The 22,495-nt window shown below is 41.5% G+C and overlaps 1 protein-coding gene across 10 annotated transcripts in view; it reads left to right on the forward strand.

The window, feature by feature from the left end:
* Positions 1 to 22,495, forward strand: part of Ppfibp1 (PPFIA binding protein 1) — a 153,361-nt gene that overhangs the window by 74,085 nt on the left and 56,781 nt on the right. For all 10 annotated transcript variants that reach the window (XM_036180858.1, XM_036180861.1, XM_036180863.1 and 7 more), the window contains one exon: positions 21,467 to 21,565. In XM_036180858.1, the coding sequence (XP_036036751.1) occupies positions 21,502 to 21,565 (64 nt within the window). In that variant the 5' untranslated portion in view covers positions 21,467 to 21,501. The remainder of the gene's footprint in view (positions 1 to 21,466; positions 21,566 to 22,495) is intronic.

Below are 22,495 nucleotides of genomic sequence, written 5' to 3' on the forward strand. Positions count from 1 at the left end.
AGAGTAAAATACAGCAAATGGATGGAAGCAGACACAAAGGAGACCTGGCTGGTCATTGTCAGTGGTTTTGAACTTCAGTGCATTTCCTTGTCCTCCCAGGGACTTGTTATGACACAGTTTTCCAGCCGCACCCTCAAACTTTCTAGTTCAGTAGGTCTGTGTGGAGTCTGAGAATCTTCTGTCTTAATGGATTGGGTGTTTTATGAAAAGTTCACAGATTATAGAAGGGAACAAATTATAGTAGCAAAACAGGGAAGGATGATGATTAGTCTGTCACATGATCTTGACTACGTACCCTTTTTCTTGTGAGACTTCTTTACTCTCAGAGCAACTGGTCTCACCAAAAATATTCTGGGGGTGGGACAGGAATGTGGCCATGGAGAATAGTTTGAAGGCTCCCAGTTTTAGAAGCAGCTTGTAGGCTCAGTGCTTCTGAAACTCTGATCATGATTGCATTTTCCAGTTTTATTTTTGAAAATGTAAATCTGGCGTGTTATATTTTGGTACCAACATATGCCGAAGAGCATTTTAACACATTGCTCTACAGAAATCTCAACTCTAATCCTGAATTCATGACCCTCGCCATCAAACTTGTCCTTCTTACCAGTGTTCTTCATAAATAGCCACAGTATCTGCCAGTTCCTTTACGCCCCAGACTGGACATTGTCCTGGTGACACCCCTCCCTCCCTCATGCTTCTGTTATTGCACTGTCTCTCAAGAAGCCCTGCAGATTCTGCTTCCCACGGTGCCCTAAATGTCACTTTCCCCACTTCTCTGCTTTGCCCCATCTAGGTCTCAGGTGGACTTTTTTTCTCTGGGTTCCTCCAGGAAAGCCAGTAGAGTTTTTAGATACACACGTCATATCAAATCACCTCTGTGCTGAAGGCTCCTTACTGACATTTCTGTTTTTAAGGTAGACTTTAAATTCTCAAAATGCCCCACATGGCGTGGTCCTCAGCACTGCCTGTTTCATTTGGAGCTATTCCTAGTCCGTTTCTTTATATTCCAGTTGTGTTGATTATTTCATCTCCTGAACCTAATGTATTTCAAACCTTTACAGTGGTAATTTTAGGTCATTAACACAGGGTATCCATCTCAATAATATTCATGGGGGGTATGGAATGAATGCGACACTCTGAAATGACATTTTTATTCAGATTGAAGCTGAAAAATGATACTGAGAAAATGTTACCACTGGTCCATAGAGAGCCCATGCATAACCTGCTGAGTTTTAGCATCTGTTGGCCAAGGATGAGGGACCTGCCTTGGGGAGTATCAGTCAGGACAGTGGCCTGACTGCGGTGCCAGTTTGCTTCCAATTAAGATAAGTCTGCTTGACCTATCTCATAGTGGAAGAACAAAGAGTAATGTCTAGAAAGCCCAGCGATGTGGTCATAGTAATAACTGAGAAAGGCTTTTGCCACAGGTGGTAGAATGGTTCTCCCTGTGACCGGTGCGGCATCATTAACTATCTTGTAAGCCAGTGTGGTTGTGATTTTGCTTCTCGCTAACAGCTGTGGGTTGTAGGTGAAGATCAGGTGTGCTTTACAGTCTGGAAGGCCCCTAGCTTCTGGCACTGTCGGCCCTCAGCCTGATGTGACTTTATCATATGGAGGGCCTCTGACATGCCAGGAACAGCATTCTTTGATCTGGCGTGTTTGCTCTTGTGGAAATGGCAGCAGGAGAAGTGGGAGGAGGCCCACTTCTCTCTAGTTGTGAGTCATCCCAGGAACATGTAAAGTGGATATTTTCTTCATCGGTTTCGATGTTGATAGAGTGCTGTGTGTTGGTCTTTATGTGAGCCTTGATCCAGTTAGCCTTACAGGGACAGCTGGCCTTGATTTGGAGTTTTCTCTAAACCAGAAAAAAAAATTATAAGTTGATTGAGTTTTGCTCCCTTTCTAGACCCCACAGAATGTCATGGTGCTGTTTCTAGTTAGCACCACTCTTGGTCTGTGTTTGGTGAGATGTCTAACATAGTCTAAGCTCTCAGGGTTTAGAGTGGAGCTTGTCACAGTCTTGCTTTGTTGCTTGTTGTACTTGACGCCTTGTTTTGGCCCCACCTTTCTTAGATATTCCCATCATCCACAGGAGCCTCTTTTGGCTGTGTACTTTTGACATTTTCAGCTTTCTAGTGCTTTGGATGGACTGTTTATCCCAAGAGATAACAGCTGCATTTTCTGGCAGGCCATTCAGCTGTTTGGATGCTTTCCGGTGACTCCGTCAGAGATGTGGGATGTCCTCTGTTTCTCCTCTGCACTGTTCCTTGTCTCTGTATGTTCAGGGTATCTGCCAAGCCCCTCTCTCTGCAGCTCTTGGCTTCTGCCACACTCTATACCTCAGTTAAATCTTTAAATGCCCCTCATTCTTCATTGCTAAGTGTGTGGTGTGTCGGTGTTACCAGTACACACCATCTCAGTCCTGGGCACCAAGATAATAGCCATGTTTTGTTTGTCCATGCAGAGATCAGGCAAAACTAAAACTTTTCTCTCCTCTGTTATGTTAGTCATGTTTTGTTTTCCCTGACAAATATTCTAAAATATCATTGTCTTCTAATAAAACCGCCATGCCTGCCAGAAGTTGATTTTGGAGGAATGGATGATATTCCTTCCTGTTAACATCACTTGTCATCCAGACCACACAAGGCCTGTGGCAGTGAGGAGGGAAAGGGAGCCAAGAGTCCTTTCTGCTTGTATAAAAGGCTGCAGTGACCAGTACTGTTAAGGTGAAGAGTATTGAAACCTTTCTACTAAGCAGGGAATACAAGCATTTCCCCAGACAGAGGTCACTTCTCAGTTGCTTTATTTGACAGTCACTCACGTTCTACCCTTATTGAATACTTTCTAAACTAGGTATTCTCCACAGTTGATGATCTTAGGTTCACTTGGGTCCCCTAGGAGAAAGTTGCTTCTTGGGGAATTCTCCCCTGGAATTGGAGTCAGCCTGCATGTACTTTCCCCTGCTAGCTCATTTGCTGCTAAAATGAAATTTAATGGATGACAGTCATTTTCTTTACCACTTTCAAAAGGGGCAGGTTGCTTGGTTAAAATGAGCTAGCTAACCCCAAAGAAGCAAGCCATGTATTGTAACAAAACTGATATGCAGTTCACTTAGTCATCATAGCTGGCCTTTAAATACAGGTTTTTCTCCCTTGTGTTGTGCCTCCTATTAGAGCTTAGATGAGAGGACATCTTTAAAATTCTACCCGGAAGTTGAAGTATCAGGCCTAGTATATTCTTTGGCTATTTGCATTAGTCCCTTGAGCTGGTTTTTCAGGATGTGTAGGCTGTTCTCTGGCATGGTCCTGCCTGCCTCTGACTATTTCTTTTATTGGAATATAAGATAAACAACTAACACCCAGCTCCTCCCTGCAGCATCTCCCTTGCCTTCCCCACACCTTTCATACAGCTTTATTCCTTGCACCCGTGCCTGAGGTATTAGCCTTTGATGTGGCTTCTCTAGGTCCAGGCTTCCTTCCTGTCCTCTGGGAAGACTGTCTCAGCACAGATTTGTACTGTTCAGCTCTCACTTTCCCTCTGGCCATTGTCTTAGCCTTGAACTTCCCTAACTCTGTACACCAGGAAATGTGATAAGCTGGACAGGAATTCCAGGCTTGGCTGTCTCTCTGCAGATGAGAATCTGGGGTGCTTCATGGATCTAAGCCACTCCTGGGTTATAACCAGACCCATTTGCTTATCCAGATGGCACAGTAGTTACAGGTGGGTGAAAGCAAGATGCCTCCTTCAGACTTTTCTATTCATTCTCAACCAGGTGATAACTTCAAACCAGTAGGAAAATTCAGCCTGATATTCCAAAGATCTTTCCCTAGGGGAAATTAAAACAACAACAACAAACAACTATGACTGGTTTCACTTAAACAAACAATGGCTATGTGACCAGATTCATAAATATTTTTACACTTAATTTGAAGTAGCAGCTTTGAAGATTTATATTCAGTAATCCAAATGATTATTTAATTTACTTGAGGGGAAAAAAAACCCCAAAACATCCATGTATTGATTTGGTGGAGGAATTGGTTAATGGAGAGACTTTTAAAAGGTTTAAAGTTTTATTTATTTATTTATTTTGGTTTTTTGAGACAGGGTTTCTCTGTAGCTTTGCGTCTTTCCTGGAACTCACTTGGTAGCCCAGGCTGGCCTCGAACTCACAGAGATCTGTCTGGCTTTGCCTCCCAGTGCTGGGATTAAAGGCGTGCGCCACCACCGCCTGGCTAAAGATTTATTTTTATTTTTAAATTATGTGTGTATGTGTCTTTGTGTGGGTGTGTGTGCATCTGAGTGCAGGTGCCTGTAGAGTCCAGAGGAGACCCTTGAACACCCCATGGCTGGAGCTGCAGAGAATGACAAGCTGCAGAGAGATTTGGGTGCTGGAAACTCAACTTTGGTCCTTTTCAAGAAAAATGCATTAACCACTGAACCACCTGTCTAACTCCAAGTTAAAGGACAGATTTTTAAAATCATGTTGTGTAAGTTGGCTATCTAATACACCTGTGTTGATATGATTTATAAACCCAAGGAAAGAATTGTGACTAGGAGAACCAATTAGAGAAAGTAGTTCCTGGAAAGGAGCCTGGGGACATGATGCCCTTCTCCCATTCAGACTACTCATCACTTCTTCCCATTCTTTTGACCTCTGAAGAGTCCATTGTTCAACTAATTTTCCCAAACTCAGGAAATTAAGCAAGTTATTTTAAAAATTCTTGGAATTATATGCTTAGAGAGAGATCTTGAGAGTGGAAAGTGACACTCTGATGTAGCTGAAGTTTTTCTGTGTCCCACCTGGCCCATGGTCAGGACAAATCTCTCTCACCTGCCAGTCCTGCAGCCTCTTGGACCCAAGTAAACACACAGAAGCTTATATTAATTAAAACTACTCAGTCATTAGCTCAGGCCTACCACTGACTAGTTCTTATATTTAAACTAACTCATAATTTTTATGTATGTTTAGCTACATGGCTTGGTACCTTTTCTCAGTTCTGCCTTCACATCTTGCTTCCTCTGTGTGTGGCTGGCAACTCCTGACTCTTCCCAGAATTCTCCTATCTGCTTGTCTTGCCTGTACTTCCTGCCTGGCTACTGGCCAATCAGCATTTTATTTATTAGCCAATCAGAGCAGCTCATTCACAGCATACAGAGTGATATCATAACACTTCCGCTTTTCATTTTTTCAAAAAGGAAGGTTTTAACTTTAATATAGTAAAATTTCATATTATAAAACTGCAAGCAAGAATTATAGTTATTTTATCTAGTCTATTTGTATTTGGCAAAATTAAAGAAAATATCCTATCCTATATTTGTGAGTCTAAGGTTTCATATCTACCGTATCTCTTATTATAACCAAGGTAAATTATAACTATCTAGTCTTCAGATACATCAAAGACCTCAGAAGGATATAATACTACCTAAGTAAACAGGAAGTGCATTGTAAGCAACTTCCAAAAAATCTAGAATGACAGAGACAGCTGGCTTCCTGGACAGTCATCCAAAGTTCCTCTGTAAAGTTGGGGCATCTGTCTTCAGCCTACAGGCCTAGAGTCTCTCAGTCACTTCTCTGTCCTATAGAATGTCTGGCAGTTTCCTCTGTGAAGCAGGAACCTGAAGGACCATTTCATCTTGCAAAGTTCAGTGGTCACTTTCCTATGGATCCTGCATGTCCAGTAGATGCAACATTTTGTGATGCAGTCCAGGCAAGAACAGTTTCTTGCCCAGATGGCTATTTTTGCCAGAAGAAGATAAATTCCATATGGAGTGTCTTCAACGTCCACCTTTTTCTTTGAAGTAAATTGGTTCTGCCAGGAGCAGACATGTCTCACTGTCCAGAAAGTCTAAATTTTTAAAACATTTTAAATGCCATATTCTGTAGGTCTTTGAAGTGTTTGAAAATTACCTAATTGAATTATATCTATGTATACCTAGAAAACTTAACATGACTATAAGTTTGACTATCATAGAAGACCAATTATTAATCTGTATTTTAAATTATCCATTACAATCTAAATGAGTTACATAAACATAATACCTCAAACTAGAGTAGAAATATATATATATACACACACACACAGTATAACAAAATTAAGTTTAAACTTGTATCAATAAACTAAAATCCATAGCAATGTAAAACATTGCTAAACAAGTTGTTGCTCTTTAAAAGTAGGTTCATTAATCTACCCTTTTATCCTATCATATCTATACTATCCCCTTTTCTTCTTTAGAAAGAGATTGCATTTATAATCAAACTACTTTATATAAAAATATTAGTTTTCTTCTGTCCCACACCAGAGGGCTCTTCTGATATGGGACAGAAGAATCTCTCAACCTTTTCTTTTAGTAATATGCTTGGGTTTAGAGAAGGAGTGAGCCAATTCCATCTCTAAAGCAGCTTGGTATATTTGGGAATTTGGGTGTAGCTTCTCATACTACTACCTTCTGGATGAGGGTGCTGTATTCTTATGGGGACATAAAGAAAATTTTAGGATTATAGAATAGTCCGTGAGGCTGTATTCTCTGAGCCAGTTGCCTTGAAACTGTTCTGGATGTTGGATCATCTGGGCCATGGAGTCAACGGAGACCTTTCAGGAGGTCTTGGCTGGTCAAACCTCATGTATCTTAATCTGGAACAAACCCATATCCTCTGGCTTTCTGTGTAAACAGAAGCAGAGTCTCCTTTCCAAAGCAACATATCCTTACATCCAAATTTTGAAATCAAGGTACCTTTAAAATATACATATTGGTTTAACTGAGCAGCCATTACAAGCAAATGTCTTTCTGCAGTTAAAAATATCAGAGGTAGCACAATCCAGATTCTCTGTGTAATATCCATCTTTATGTGGCTTATTTTTTATATTACCTTTACTTTCTCTTTAAAAACTTTACTTTTTAAACTATCTATTTCTTTATATGACTGCATATATTACTTTTTTCTCTCTTCCAAGCCTATGTACATTTTTACACACATTTTAACCCTTTAAAGTCTTGTTCCATCTGAATCTGCCTTATTGTGAATCTATTGCTTTAAAATGCACTGGTTAGTACTGAATGACTCTGCCCACCTCAGCTTTCTAACATGGTAGGGATAATTCACTGCCAGCTCTGGGAGCCTTGCAATCCACTGACTCTTGGGGTTAGTGGGTCTATGATTCCATCCAGCAGCATGTAGCCCCAAAACCTTTTCTCCTTTTCTTTCTTCCTTTCTTTCTTTCTTTCTTTCTTTCTTTCTTTCTTTCTTTCTTTCTTTCTTTCTTTCTTTCTTTCTTTCTTTCTCTCTCTCTCTCTCTCTCTCTCTCTCTCTCTCTCTCTCCCTCTCTCTCTCCCTCTCTCTCTCCCTCTCTCCCTCCCTCCCTCCCTCCCTCCCCCCCTCCCTTTTTCTGTATCAACAAAGGCTAAATCTACCACGCAGCATACTGTACAGCTTGGAGGCACCTCTGTGTAATGTGGCATAGGTCAAGTCCACACACCATGAACCTGACATAATGTAGCTCAAGCTCACCACTCACATGAGACATGAAGCAGGCACTTAAGTGGAAACTCGAGCCATTGGACACCATTTGTTGCTGAAGTTTTCCTGTGTCTCACCTGGCCCATAGTCAGGACAAAATTCTCTCACCTGCCAGTCCTGCAGCCTCTTGGACCCAAGTAAACACACAGAAGCTTATATTAATTAAAACTACTCAGTCATTAGCTCAGGCCTACCACTGACTAGTTCTTATATTTAAACTAACTCATAATTCTTATTTATGTTTAGCTACATGGCTTGATACCTTTTCTCAGTTCTGCCTTCACATCTTGCTTCCTCTGTGTGTGGCTGGCAACTCCTGACTCTTCCCAGAATTCTCCTATCTGCTTGTCTTGCCTATACTTCCTACCTGGCTACTGGCCAATCAGCATTTTATTTATTAACCAATCAGAACAGCTCATTCACAGCATACAGAGCAATATCCACAGCACTCTGATCTTGTGTTTTGTTGCCTTTGGAAGAGCAAAGACAGGATAACATTAAAAGGGCCATAATCATGCATGCAGTGGACATTCCAGCAGAGGAATGGGGTAGAACTTGAGGACAAGTTGTGTTTGATTTTAGAAAAGAAAAAAAAAAAAAATAAGTGGATATGTCTGTCTCCTCAAGGAAAGAATTTATAGTATTTAATATTAGAGAGCTATTGTCTAAAAGTCTAGTCAACCATTGTCATTGTTGTGTATTGATAATGACAGGTGATGGCTTGTTCAGCTCCAACTTTAAATAACTGTAAGTTATAGATTTGAAGAAATATTACATTTATTTGGCTTAATCTCATTTTGCAAAGTAGGAAAAGAAGCCTGGACAGTGTGCTCCATCATGTCTCACATTGCCTAACTGTGTCATCTTCCACAAGTGTCCACCTCTCAGGGTTAGAGGTCATCCACATTCTAGTTTATGCCGGTGACTACTCCAGACGCCCAGTGGCTTCTGCTGAGACCTAGGTGCTTCCCATTGCTGTGGCTGGAGAGGTGGCTCAGTGGTTATGAGTATTAGCTGCTCTTCCAGAGGGTCTGGGTTCAGTTCCAGCACCCACATGGAGGCTCACAAATACCTCTAACTCTAGTTCCAGGGTATCTGATGTCCTCTTCTGGCCTGTATACATGGGTACTGTATACATATGGTACACAGGCATATACACACACATAAAGTAAAAATAAATATTTTTTTTAAAATATGTCCCAGAATAACTCAGGTGTTCACAGTCATTTTATGAGAGAAATCCACATTTTCATGAAAGAAAAGTTCAGGGTTTGGGAAAATGTCTCGTGAGTAAAAGCACTTTGCTGTGCAGGCTTGATGACTTGAGTTCAACCCCTAGAACCCACAGTGGAGGAAGAGAACCAACTTCCAAGAGTTGTCTTCTGACTTCCACACACATGCCATAGCATATAAATTTCTGCATTCATGAGTGTAGTGCGTGTGCATACACATACAGTAAAGAGATAAAAAAGAAACAATTCTCAGAAGACATCTTAACTTTTTCACACCCCACTTTTCTTTCCTATAAAAGAGATATTAAAAGTTGAGGTTCCCTAAGTCACTTGGATATTCAGCACTTGAGAAATGCTACTTTTTTTTCTTCCTTTCTCCTTTTGTTCTTCTACCACCCTTTCCTTTTCTATACCCTTACTGCCATTATTGTAGTCATAATCTATGGGGTAGGAACTGTCCTTTACACTAACATCTTGCAGATGAAAACTATATGTCCTGAATACCTAGGGGCCATTGGTCAGTTCTGCCCCATTTCCACACCACCTGTAGCTATTGTACAGTTGCCTTGGGAAGAGGTGAGTCACTGTCAGGTGCACTTACTCCCCAGGTCCATCATCTCTACTAAACTGAGTTTTTCTTTAAAAAAAAAAAAAAAAAAAAGATTTTGTTTTACGTGTGTGTGTGTGTGTGTGTGTGTGTGTGTGTGTGTGTGTGTGTGTGTCTGCTTGTATATCTCTGCACCATGTGTATGCCTGGTATCCTTGGAGGCCAAAGGAGGCGTTGGATGTTCAAGAACTAGAGTTCCAAGTGGTTGTGATCTACTATGTAAGTGCTGAGAACCCAATGCCGGTCCTCTACAACAGCAGTGCAGGCTCTCAACCACTGAACCATCTCTCTAGCCCCTGGACTTAGCTTTTTATAGATTGTGGTGTTGCTTTCAAGATTCTACACCAAGCTACTCTAGTGGCCTCTGAAGGACACAAGTAAGTAAGAGCTGCTTATATCTATCAACACAAAATTAGTTGCCACCAAATACTCCTAGGTAAGTGTGCTGGCTCATACCTGTAAACTAGCACTTGGGAGGCTGAGGCAAGAACATTGAAAGTTCAAGGCCAGCCTGAGCTATGAAGTGTGTACTGCAGTCCCCAGCACACCCCTCACTCGCCCCCCTCCCCACATGTTAAAGAACAACTTTGTGATATAGACAGTTGAAATGTTGCAGATCCAGAACCATAATCCTAGACTGTCTTTAGTTCCCTTAAGAGCCTAGTACTTCTGTTTGACCTGTCATCCTCATGACTGTCAGGTAAAACTTGCTAACTTAGCAGACCACTAACCTAGAAGCTACAAGTCATCAGACATCATCTGGAACCCTAGAATTTCTCCTGCTCCTGTCTCCTACTTGCTGTCGGCATGAGTGTAAGTGAATGGGCATCAGACCTGTCTTTTGTTCTGCTGTAAAGGCTCACAAGTCACCTCCAGGGCAGTCCAGTTATTTGGAGCAATGTGAACTCTATGTTCCAAAGCTGTGGCCGCTCATATTTGACCAGAATAGACTTAGCTCTTGCTTACTTGGCGGTGACAGGTATCTTTTGCATCAACAATAATGAGACAGACTCTGTCTCAAAACAACAAATGCAATTCCAAATCTAGTTATACCTGTGCTTCCTTTAGCTCCTCACAGCTCAGCCTCACAATTCATATTAAAAACCCCACCAACGAATAAAGGCCTGGATTTGTTCCCCAGAACCCTGCCTTTCACACACAAAAGTCAAAGAACACTCCAGTAAGTAAGTACTCACAGGAGGAACATTGGACAGACAAGACTCTCCCTGGGTGGATGTGGTATCTCCTCATGGAAGTCATCTGCTGAGATGAAGAGTGGGCAGGAACAGGCTGTGGGAGGTTTACTAGGGATTGTTAAAGACAGTGGAATGTTGTAGGGAGGAAACTGGGATCAGTAATGATTCCTGCTTATCATCAAGTGCAGGTCAAGGTGACAAAGCTAGGAGCTTCATAGGAGGAATCAGTATTCACACTGCTGCTCTTTAATGGAAGACTGAACCCAAGTGTTCTGAGATAAAGATAATTCCAAGGTGTTTGGTAACATAGCCGAAACCAAACCCCACTGTATCATTTCCTGACCTTATTTTTTTAAAAAAAACTCTTGAGAATGCCTCATTAAGCAGAACACATTCTCTGATAACTCAGAGTACCCAAGCTTGGGGATGCCACTTAAAAATACATACTTAGCTAGAGCAGAGGTCTGTCTGTGCAAACTGTACTCTATGAGGTAGACTTGATTGGAAGATACCCAGTGAAGTAAAAGCTCTGAGAGTTTGGATCTGATTCTGGCACACAGGAACTCAGTGGGAAATATCATTGAATCCAGTGTGTACGTGTGTGAGGAAATGTACAGAGTCGTCCAGGCTGGATTGTAGCCTGGTCCTATCAGATGCTCTGCCAAAGCCATTCAGTACATCAGGGCATTTCAGAATGTTCATTCTCTTCTTTTTTTTTCCTGCTTCTCCCCCCCCCCCCCAACCTGGTTCCTCCTCTCTCGAATGCTGTTGCCAGAACCTTTACTGAAATAAAAACAAAAACTAGGTCAATGATTTAAGACATAAAAGGAGCCAAGTCCAGTAATGTACCACCCTTTCATGTATATTACTCCTGAATATATGGTGACTAATGAGTAACTGTATCTTGGTGAATAGATAGCTCTTACTAATTTATCCTTGTTAGAGACTGACACAGTAATCCTGGTACAAACCATATTGAAAGTGATGTCAGAGTCCCTAAGAAGCTCACTGGTGAGCAAGTCTGGCTTGCAGGGACTTACCCTTCCCAGGGTCACTGTAAAATAGGGTTTGTGTGGGTAGTGTATGCTTGTTGCTGGGAGGACTGATGAGAAGATTCATCAATGCATTCCTGGGTGAGATTCTGCCATGGCATGCAGTTTTCTTCAGGCTTTAGGACCACAGGTGATATCTTACCCTGGTGAAACTTTGGCTTCCTTTTCCTGCTTGGGGTGAGAAGTAGGCAGTTAATCAATTCAATGAAACTCATCTTTGTGTAGCATAGGCTACACTCTTGAGTTTGTGCTGTATTATAAGTAATCTAGAGATGATTTAAGGCATATGGCAAAACTGCATAGGTTATGTACAAATACCACATCATCTCACACAGGGGACTCATGCAGCTGGGAGGTTTGTTATTTGGAGTCCTGTAGCCAGTACCTGAAGATACCAAAGGACTACTGTGTGTGTCCCATGACTCAGAGCCTGGTCCAGGCAAGGAGAAACCAGTATGTGGGACAGCACAAAGATAAGATAAAAGGGCAGGATTTGTTCAGACCCATGCATACTGTATAGTTTGGGTAGAACTCAAGGTTGGTAGCCCTAGTCTGTTGTTCAACTCTTAGATGGTCTTTTAATAAAAAGAAAAACAAAAAACAAAAAAACAAAAAAAACAAAAACCCAGAGCCAGTTATCAGGGTAAAAGCTGAAAGATCAGAGAAGCAGAACAGTTAGCCACTAGTTCTTACCTCTACAAAATCCTCAGCCTAAAAACTTCCTGTCTCCTCACGCCTTATATGCCTTTCTCTGCCTTGCCATATTACTTCCTGGGATTAAAGGCATATGTCACCACTGCCTGACCTCTATGTCTAATCTAGTGGCTGGCTCTGTCCTCTGAATCTTTAATTCTTTAATGCAAATGTAGTTTTAAAACTTCTAAGGTCAGCAAGTTTATTAGGGTACACAGTATATCACCACATTAGTCAAGGCATAGCAGTTTGACAATTCTTGTTCTATCAGTGAGATACATACCTGAGTAGAGATCAGGAGAAATGGAGCATTTTTATCCCAGGTCCACCATTTATCACATTTATTCCACATCTACTTTTCAGTAACAGCAGAGTCTTTTTATTCAGGAAGAAAGAGAGCTTGACTTATTGTGTGGGTCTTTCCATTAGTTCCATTCTGGCTGTCATTCTTAAATATTAATAGCAGAGAGCCAACAGCCTCACTTTATTTTCCATTGGCCTATTTCCCCTCACTGCTTCTGTCATTCTAGTGCTTCCCAGCATTGCCCCATCGTCCTTTGTGGCATGTCATTTTAGCCATCAAAAGAAGTAATGCATATTAACGTCCCGTTGTTAGTGCTCCTTGACACCCACATCACAGTTCTCTATCTGCAGGAGGCTGTTCTATTTTCAGAGCATACATGTCTGTGTTAGTGTTTATATGGGTAGCCAAAATTACAATTATTTCATTATTTGGCTTGTAAATATTTGGGGAGCTCTCAATGTGCTTGTGTTCATGAGAAAAACAACCTATTTAAGACACTATGTCATGGCTGAAGGTGTTTGAAAATCCTGGAGCTTGAATGTCTGGGTAAAAATGAAATACTTTTGTTACAGAAATCTCCAGTATGCAAACATGTTGCTAGAACAGAAGGACGTGTCATGCCTGGCTTTGTTTCATGTATATTACCCTCATCCCCATCTGCTTTAATGTAGGCATTTCTGATGTCATATCATTTCACCTATGAATATTTTGAAGCTCATTTCTGAGAAATTAGGATTCAGAAATGAACTGAAGTAGCATTATTGATAACTTTCTAATAATTCTTTAATGCAAATGTAGTTTTAAAACCTCTAAGGTCAGCAATATCATACATGTTTTGCATTTTGACCGATTTTAAACCCATGACATTAAATATTACCACTGCCATGAAGACCCCAACCTTTCTGTTTTCTCCATCTCTGCCATTCCCAACAGCCTTCTGTCCTCGCAGCTCCCATCCACTGTGTAGCAGGAATCTTAGAAAGTTCTAATTAATAAAATTGAACCTGCGGCCAGTTATTGGGGTGAATGCTGGAAGATCAGAGAAGTAGAACAAGCCACAGCTTTCTCACCTCAGCAGTTCCTCAGATGATCCTGTTTCCTCAGACTGGAAACTTCTGGGTCCTCATCCAGAATGGCTCTCAGCTGAACTGTTGCTCCAAAAGCCTAAAAGCTTAACCAGCCAAATGCTTCTAGTTTCTGGTCTTCACACCTTATATATTTTTCTGGTTTCTGCCATTGTTCCCTGGGATTAAAGGCATGAGTCACCATCCCTGACTATTTCCAATGTGACCTTGAACTCACAGAGATCTGCCTGGCTCTGCCTCCTGAGTGCTGGGATTAAAGGCGTGCACCACCACAGCCTAACCTCTATGTTTAATATTGGGGCCATCCTGTTCTCTGACCCCAGATAAGTTTATTAGCGTCACAATATTTCGGTGAACACAATACCACCACACCACTCTGTTACACTATTCAAGGACTTTTTACTTTATTTAGATACAGTAAAAACATATTGGAGATGAAAAGTGTTTGAGGTGATAGAGTATAGAGAAAATCTGTGGTGGCAGGTACATTACAGAGAATCAGGAAGTAAGTTGCGAGCCTGATGTGGTAGCATATGTCTGTAATCCCAGCACTTGGGAGGCTGAGGCAGGAGGATTGTGAGTTTAAGGCTGCCTTGGGCTGTGTTCCAAGACAGCCTATCCAGATCCTATCTCAAAAAAAAAAAAAAAAAAAAAAGTGGAGGGGGCAGTTACATGTTTTAGACATGAAGACTTAGGGAGAAAAATTTCAAGTTGAAACTTTGTCATCTTTAGACCTGTTATTTTGGATTAGAAGTCGGTAGCAGAAGTGGGAAGGGGAATTCTGCCCTATTTACCTTGTTAGCCAGTTCCCACCTTGTCCCTCCTTTCCCAGGGGAAGGTCTTCCAGTGCCTCCTCTGTAGCTGTCTTAGAAGCTTTGGACTGCCCCGGCTTTCGCTCCTGTAAAGGAGCATTTGCATTTCTAAGAAGCTTCCAGCTGCTGCTGCCCTCAAACCACAGACCTGGCCAGCTTTCCTACTTCCCCTTGGTCCTTCTGTTTTGAAGATGGCTTATCTTGGCTGAGCTTGTATTGCTGCAGACTCCTGAGCTGAGCTCAGCCTGGCATTGGTCATCCTCCATTGGTAGCATCCTGAGAGGAACATCTGGTAAGAAGTGTGTGGTAGTTGATGTAAAAACATGTTCTGTTTTCATAATGATTGCATGCTGTGGTGTTCCATCAGCCAGTCTGAATGTGCGTGAACCTTCTCTCTTTCCTTCAGGGGATTTGTTTTCTCTTTTAAATCGTGGTCTCTATGAGTTGTGTCTATCTTAGGCAAGGATTCCGAGTTCACTTTCAGATGCAGACATTTTGGATAAAGCAGGCTGAGATTGCTAGGGCAAATGCTGTTCTCACTAAACTAAGACTTGGTGATTTTCATAGTCTTTCTTTTCTTCTTCATGTAAAGACTGGGACAATTGTCCTGACCTAAAATATCAGCCAGTCAGCAGCCCTGAAAAAAAAAAAAAATGTGATTTCCTGCCAACCATTGCTGGACCTTTCCCTGATATTTTATCCTGTTCAGATCTGCCTTAAATGTGTCCCTGACCAGGTCTGAAATTAGACTTCTAAAAAAAAAGTATTTCTATTGGGTTTCTTTGGTGTGTGGTGGTGGTGGTGGTGGTGGTGGGAGGTCCCATGTTATAATATGTGAATATTGTTTTCAGAAATTACTTTTAAGATTTTTCTAAATTCACATTTATTAATATAGATCCATTGTGGTAGGAAACCACTACTTTTTAGACCTGTGGATAGTCTTGCACTGCTTATTTTGCCCAGCATATAAAGTTCCCTGTGAACTGTAACTTTGAATCTAAACACTTCTTTGCTGTGGTAATTGTGTTCCCTGGTGCCTTTTCCTCCAGCAAGTGCTTAAAGAAGCATATGGTAGCTTCAACTGGTAGCTTAGAAGTAACTCTGCTGCCTTGGGAGGGACATGCTGGCAAAGTTTGAATTTTCTGAGTTTGTCAGCTCAGAAGGAAAAACTATCAGCAAGTGATGGCAAGTGCTTGTAATCCCAGCCTGGGGAAATGGAGGCAGGAGAATTGAAGTTCTGAGGCCCATCTGGGCTGCAGAGTGAAACCTAACTTGGCAGATAAGCAAAGAATGAGCCCAAAGGAACCTGGGTACCATCATGACCTTTTACTCTGGGCCTCAGGTGCATAGGGTTAGATGATTCTGGAGTGTTAATTATGGGTTCATGGGGTGCTGCTTTTATTCATCTATTTATCTATTTAGTTCATTTGAAAATGTGATTTTAGGTGGACAGTGTTGGTTCACGCCTTTAATCCCAGCACTTGGGAGGCAGATGCAGGTGGATCTCTGAGTTTGAGGCCAGCCTGGTATATAGAGTGAGTTCCAGGACAGACAAGGCTACACAGAGAAACCTTGTCTCACCCCCACCCCCAAGAGTGATTTTATTTCTAGTCTCTAGTGATCATTTTCATTTTGAATTTTTAATTTTTGGATGTGTATTTTATGTGGGGGCATGTGCACCTGTGAGTACAGGTACCCTTGGAGACCAGAAGAGGGTAACAGATCTCCAGGTGGTTACAGGTGGTTGTGAGCCACCTCACATGGGTACTGGAACCTAACCCCGGTCCACTGCAAGAGCAATATATGCTTTTAATAGCTGAGCTATCTGTCCAACTCCCAGATCTCTGTGTAGCTTTGCGCCTTTCCTGGAACTCACTTTGGAGATCAGGCTGGCCTCGAACTCAGAGATCCGCCTGCCTCTGCCTCCCAAGTGCTGGGATTAAAGGCATGCGCCACCACCGCCTGGCTCAGTAGTAGCATTCTTAATACCTAATAAAATATAAATCTGTTGCCTACTTTGATGAGTATGAAAGTTGTAAAACCAAGATATGGATCAGAGAGTTCCCTAGTTCTTCAACTATCCAATTGCTAAGGGTAGTTATTCCACTTTCTATAAGACACGGCTTGCTCACAGACTTCATTAAAAGGGCTCATGCTGGTCATGGTCATTTGTGTCTACTTTCTTTCACTAGAATGTTGCACAGTATCACTTGTTCAGTCAGGTTTAAATTGTAATTTCCATTGTGTTAGAATAATATTCCATTATATTAATTAGTTACTGGAGGGAGCTTAGGAAATCTTCCTCTAAGAATTTTTTTGAGGACATAAAATATTTTTCAGAGCATTGAGCTTTATAAAATATTTTTATTTAGCATTTCCATTTTTAAAAATTCTTCAGCTGAGCCATGAAAATCAACATAGCTTTATCAACACATGCTCTCTAAATTGGGCTGCATCTTAAATAGCCCATCCATGGACAAGCCAACATTTTAATAAATGTACTTTATAGCATCTAGTTGTCCTTTCAGGGCTTTCTGGCAGTCCTTTAAGACCCATTTGAAATTTACTGAGGCATATTTTGTGGTTTTGCATCTGTGCTTTTATGTTGGCTCCTTGGTTTAGGGGATGATTCTTGTTTAGGATGTGAGAGATCCTTGACTCAAATCCCAGATGAGCCCTACTCTATAGACCTGAGGTTTTTGTCAATAGGTAAGTAGTTGCGTGGAATATGTTAGAGTACTGCATCTGTGCCTTGGGGTGGTGAATGTAGCATGCAAACTTGAGAAGAATGTGTGTTCTGCATTTTGGGCATTTTGTTTTGGGTAACTGATGGAATTGTTCAAACCTTCTCTGTTAGGGTCTGTCCACCCTTTTCTGACACCCCAACAGAAAGGAGGAACAAATGAGTCCTGGGATGAATAAAAATTGTATAATATTTATATTTAATCCTATCAATAATCACATTACATATAAATGAGCTAAATTTGTGTAATTCTTCCTTAATTCTGTCAGTTTTTGCTTTGTATATTTTGAAGCTTTCATATTAAGTTGTAAAAGTATCTCTACTCATTATGACTTCTTGGCAAATTAACTCTTAACACTATCAACTATACCTGGCAGGTATAGTGGCTTATATCTGTAGTCGCAGCTACACCCCCCCACACCCCACCCCCTGCTCTGCATGCCTGTCTTTCTGTTTCCCCACCTTCCTTCCCCACTGAGCTACATTTCCAGACCCACACTGTTCTTACTGCAGTTGGGGGTGGTGGGTGGAGGGAGTATGGCTGGGTACGCCCACAGGGAGCTTAGGAATCTTACCTGTGGTAGGAGTTCCCTTTCCTCCAGCCTTGCCTACTTTTAATCTCTCTTCACTTTCTTCAAAGCCGTATATTTCATTCAGCATCCAGTTTGTTCAATATAATCATTCTGCCAGTGACCAGAACTGGAATTCCCGTTATTTTTAGTGATATAATAGTCATTTTAATATTCAGTACTTAACTTGGGGTAACCTTAGCTCCCTTTTCCCTTTTGCATAGTTAAATTGACCATGTATTTATTTCTTATATGATTCATATTTACAATATACATATTAGTTATCACAGACATACACACACAATTAAGTAGGTCTGTTTAATTGCCTTAAACATTGTAAAATATTTTGCTGAGATTTTTTGGGGAGCCTTTGTATGTACAGACTACATTGCTGTTAGACTGTTCACAACCACATGTCCCACAATTCTGTCCGTATGTACCAGTTTATCCCTCCTCATATTGAGGAGTGCTGGGTTGTTTCCATAGTTTTGTTCTGTAAAGACTCCCTCTGTGAACATTTCTGCATTGCTCATGGTTACTTGTTTTGAAGGAAATACTACTGTATTAAAAACTAATCCACCCGTTTAAAGTGGCAGTGCCAGACTATTTCTTAGTTCAGTAAACCCATGTAAAGTCCCAGCACCGTTCTGCAAGAGTCATAGCTTTCACAGCTCCTCGTAGTCTGAAAACATTTGTTTGCTAATTGACTGGGTCTAAAATAATATCACACTGGTTGAAATTTTTTGATTCTTAATGATGTTAAGCACCTCTTCTTACTTCTACAGGTGAAAAAACCATCTTGGGCATGTCTTCATCCCTTCAGCTCTTTCATTGACTTGTAGGAATTTTGTGCTTGGGAGGTGTCCTCTGAGCTCTAGACACCTGCTTTACCCACTTCTAGCTCATGACAGACATCTTTGGCTGTGAATCTGTCACCGCGCCCTCCCCCCTCCGAACTCTGTGCTCCTTTATCCTGGTCCACCTTCTCCAACTCAGTATCTGTATTCTTCACCATGTTATAGACACATTTATTACTTAGGCCCTACTTTCTTCCCTCAGGTTATGTGGAGGTGCCATGTGATACAGAGATTGAGAGTAAGCACAGATAAACTTGTGTAGATATTTAATACTGCCGCATTTTATTATCTCAAAGAAGGGATTGGTTTAATGAATTGGAAACTTATAAAAAGCTGAAGGGGGTCTCAGCCCTCCACATCATAGCACTCGACAGGCCTCCTGACCAGGATGCAGGCCATATGTACTTGCCTACCACACTTGGAAAGTGCTGGGTTGTTGCTGTTGATTAGCTTTGTTCTTGAACAGCTGCCAGTCAAACTCAGGGCCTCATGTTTGTTAGACAGACCTCCCTCCCATGAGCTGCATTCCCAACCCAAAAAACTGCTATGTTCTACACAAATATAACTACTGTCAAAGATGAGTGTCTGTTTTTCTGATTCAGTGAAGCAGTGAGCATCTTTTTCTTTTTCTCTTTTTTATTTTTTTATTGATTTTGGTGAGCATGTTTTTCTGATGTGGGTATTATTTTGTTGTACTGATAGTCCCACATTTACAGTTGAGCCTCATGTGTGTTTTTGTTTTGTATGTGCACATTTGAGAGAGAGAGAGAGAGAGAGAGAGAGAGAGAGAGAGAGAGAGTGTATGTAGATGGAGTAGGATAAAGGGGTTCAGAATTTGGAGGGCTTTCAATTTAAAAGATGGCCAGTTATATGTGTATGTATATGCTTCTATTTTTTAAATAAAAAAGGAATGGAGCCCACTTAATTATAAAACTTAGGGCTTGCATACACCCTTCTGCTTAATCTTTTATGCTCTTAGTTTTAGCATTTTGAGTTTTCTAACTTGTGTCATTATTAAACTTGTATAACACCTCTACAGACTATGCCCACCCAAATCTATGAGTAATTTTTTATTTTTTATTTATTTATTTATTTATTTATTTATTTATTTATTTATTTAGAGACAGGGTTTCCAGGCTGGCCTTGATCTCAGAAATCGCCTGCCTCTGCCTCTGGAGTGTTGGGATTAAAGGAGTATACCACCACACCTGTCCATATGAGTAGATTCTTAAAACTCCTTGGTTTGTTATGTAGCTTATTTATGCCTTGGTGTATACTTGGGTATTATTGTACTGATTATTTTCACATAAAACGATAGCGAAGTTTTATATCTTCTGAAGTGAGTAAAATTCTAGGGTTTGTAGATAAAATTATGAATCTGAATATGGTATATCAAAATTTTGAAGTATTTTACCTGTCAAATACTTGTTTTTATTTTAAGTTAGTAATGAAACAAAACAAAAAGTAGTATTTCATAACTGTATGGAATTTTGTTAGAAAAAGTGGATAGTGGAGAACTTATTCCTGAAGCTGATAGCAGACCTATAAATACATTTATGAAGACAGAGTAGTGTGTGAGGTCTGGTGCTTGGAGACAGAGGGCAAAGGTTTCTCTTGAGCAGCATGCCCTTTACTTCTTAGATGTTTCCTATACTGTGGTATCTTCACCATGACACCAGCTTTATCTAGGCCTGCTGGGAGAATCTGTGTGGGTGCTGGCACCAAATATGCATTAAAGAATGAAAATCGCATGTATTTGACTATTCTGTTGCTGACCAGTGCTTTGATAAAGTGCATTTGCACTTGATCCTTTAGCCAGTAAAACAATGTGCATGTGTCTTTAACCCCAGCACTCAGGAGGCAGAGGTAGGAGGATCTCTAGGAGTTAGAGGCCAGGCTAGTCTCCATAGCCAGTTCCAGGCTGGGTAGGGCTACATAGTGAGACCCTGACTCGGTAAAGAAACCAACCAGTAAGACCATGGTAGATGGTGATGCCACTTCAGAGTAAGTTTCCTGTTGAGGTGGGACCAGATAAACAGAAATGCAGTGTGCAGTTTTATATAAGGAACTTGAATACCCATGGGAGTACTAAAGCCAATATCCTGTGGATAGCAGGAGACTATTGTCTGTTTGTTAGTGAACACTTTCCTTATATAAACTTTATGGTAAGCTGATATATGAACTTAAAAAATGGAAAATGAAGGGAACCGTGATTAGATGAGGCTGATATAGAAAAAAGTTCATCTGCACCCCCTGACCCCAGTTCATCTGCACCTCCTGACCCCAGTTCATCTGCACCTCCTGACCCCAGTTCATCTGCACCTCCTGACCCCAGTTCATCTGCACCTCCTGACCCCGGTGCCCTTCAGTTTGTCTGCACCCTCCTGGCCCTCAGAAGGCTTCCACAGTACTGCCGTGTACTTCACGGAGACCTAGAGCTCTGAAGAGTGGTAAGGATAACATCCTGCCAGACTATGTTTTGCGGTTTGCAGTACTGAACCCAAAGCCTTGCACATCAGGCAAATGCTTTGTCACCAAGCTTTGTACCCACTTCTCTGCTGGACTTTGGACAACCTTGAGTGCAAGATCTAAATCTTCTCTTACTAACATGGGTGCTGGTGTGCTGTTACCTCTCGGCAGGTGATTAGAGGGTCCAGTTAATTCAGCTCCATGCTGCTTCTGACGTTCTCTGGTTGCTAAGTGGAGTTATAATCTGAGGTAGAATTAATAAACCCATGAGCCAGCATGCGTCACTTAAAGCATGCAGTGATAACATCACAGTCTTCTGTTCCTTCCCCAGATTAAAGCTGGACTTTGCCCCTGACAAATAGAAAGATGATGAGTGACGCCAGTGACATGTTGGCAGCAGCGCTGGAACAGATGGACGGGATCATAGCAGGTAACCCACATCGTGCAGCCTGACCTTGTTCCCTCTCTGCTCTTATTATAATTTATTGGCTCTCTCCAGTGCTCTTAGGACCCCCAAGTTTTTACCTTTGTTCTGGTTCTCCAATTCTCAGTTATTCTGACATTTTGCAGCAAAATGTTAAAAATTCTGCTTCCACACCCAGGCTTCTCATCAAAGCTACAGGGTCCAAGTCCCAAGTTGTCAGATATGGGTGGCCCATGGACCACACTGTAAGCGTGTGTTCTGTCCTGTTTTGTGAATGACCTGTTCCTAAAAGTCAGCATTCAGGCCAGAGGTGACTTGGCTCCTCACTAAGGCTCAGGTCCCTACCTCTGCCAACAAGATCTTTCCTGTAAAATGCCCAGTAGGTACATCAGTGTCTCATTGAGCTGAAGGACAAACTAAAACATCAGTTGAGCACGTTATCTTTCCTTTGGAAGCACTTCTAGTGGCCTTTATCTGGGTTTATTTCTTCTTCCATCCACAATTTCCTAAACCTAAAAGTCACCCTGGGTCTTCCACATTCAGTGGCTTCAATCCTTCCAGCCTCCCTTCTCCAGGTTTTACCTTTTCATTTCATTTTGTGGAGAAGCCTTCCTGTCTTGATGCTCATATCTTGCTTTGACCTAATAACCCCTCCACCCATGTCACTGAAGTGGAGCGTCCGACTCTAGTTCCCCCATCTCTGGTTCCCAGAATCTTCTCTCCAAACACAGATCTCAGCATGTGCTCCCCCTACTTGGAACCTTCAGTAGCTCTTTGTGGTGAAGCAGAGCCTGGACCCTGACTTCTCACCCAGCAGAGCAGCTGATCTGGAAACAAACCTCTGTGCTGCATTGTGGTGGCCACACAAGTCCTCATGTCATATTACAGTGTTGTGTCTCAAGAGAAGACATGTGTGTGCTGCAGGCCTGTGACAGT

The sequence above is a fragment of the Onychomys torridus genome, chromosome 3, assembly GCF_903995425.1.
Source record: "Onychomys torridus chromosome 3, mOncTor1.1, whole genome shotgun sequence".
In the NCBI taxonomy this organism is placed as follows: Eukaryota; Metazoa; Chordata; class Mammalia; order Rodentia; family Cricetidae; genus Onychomys; species Onychomys torridus.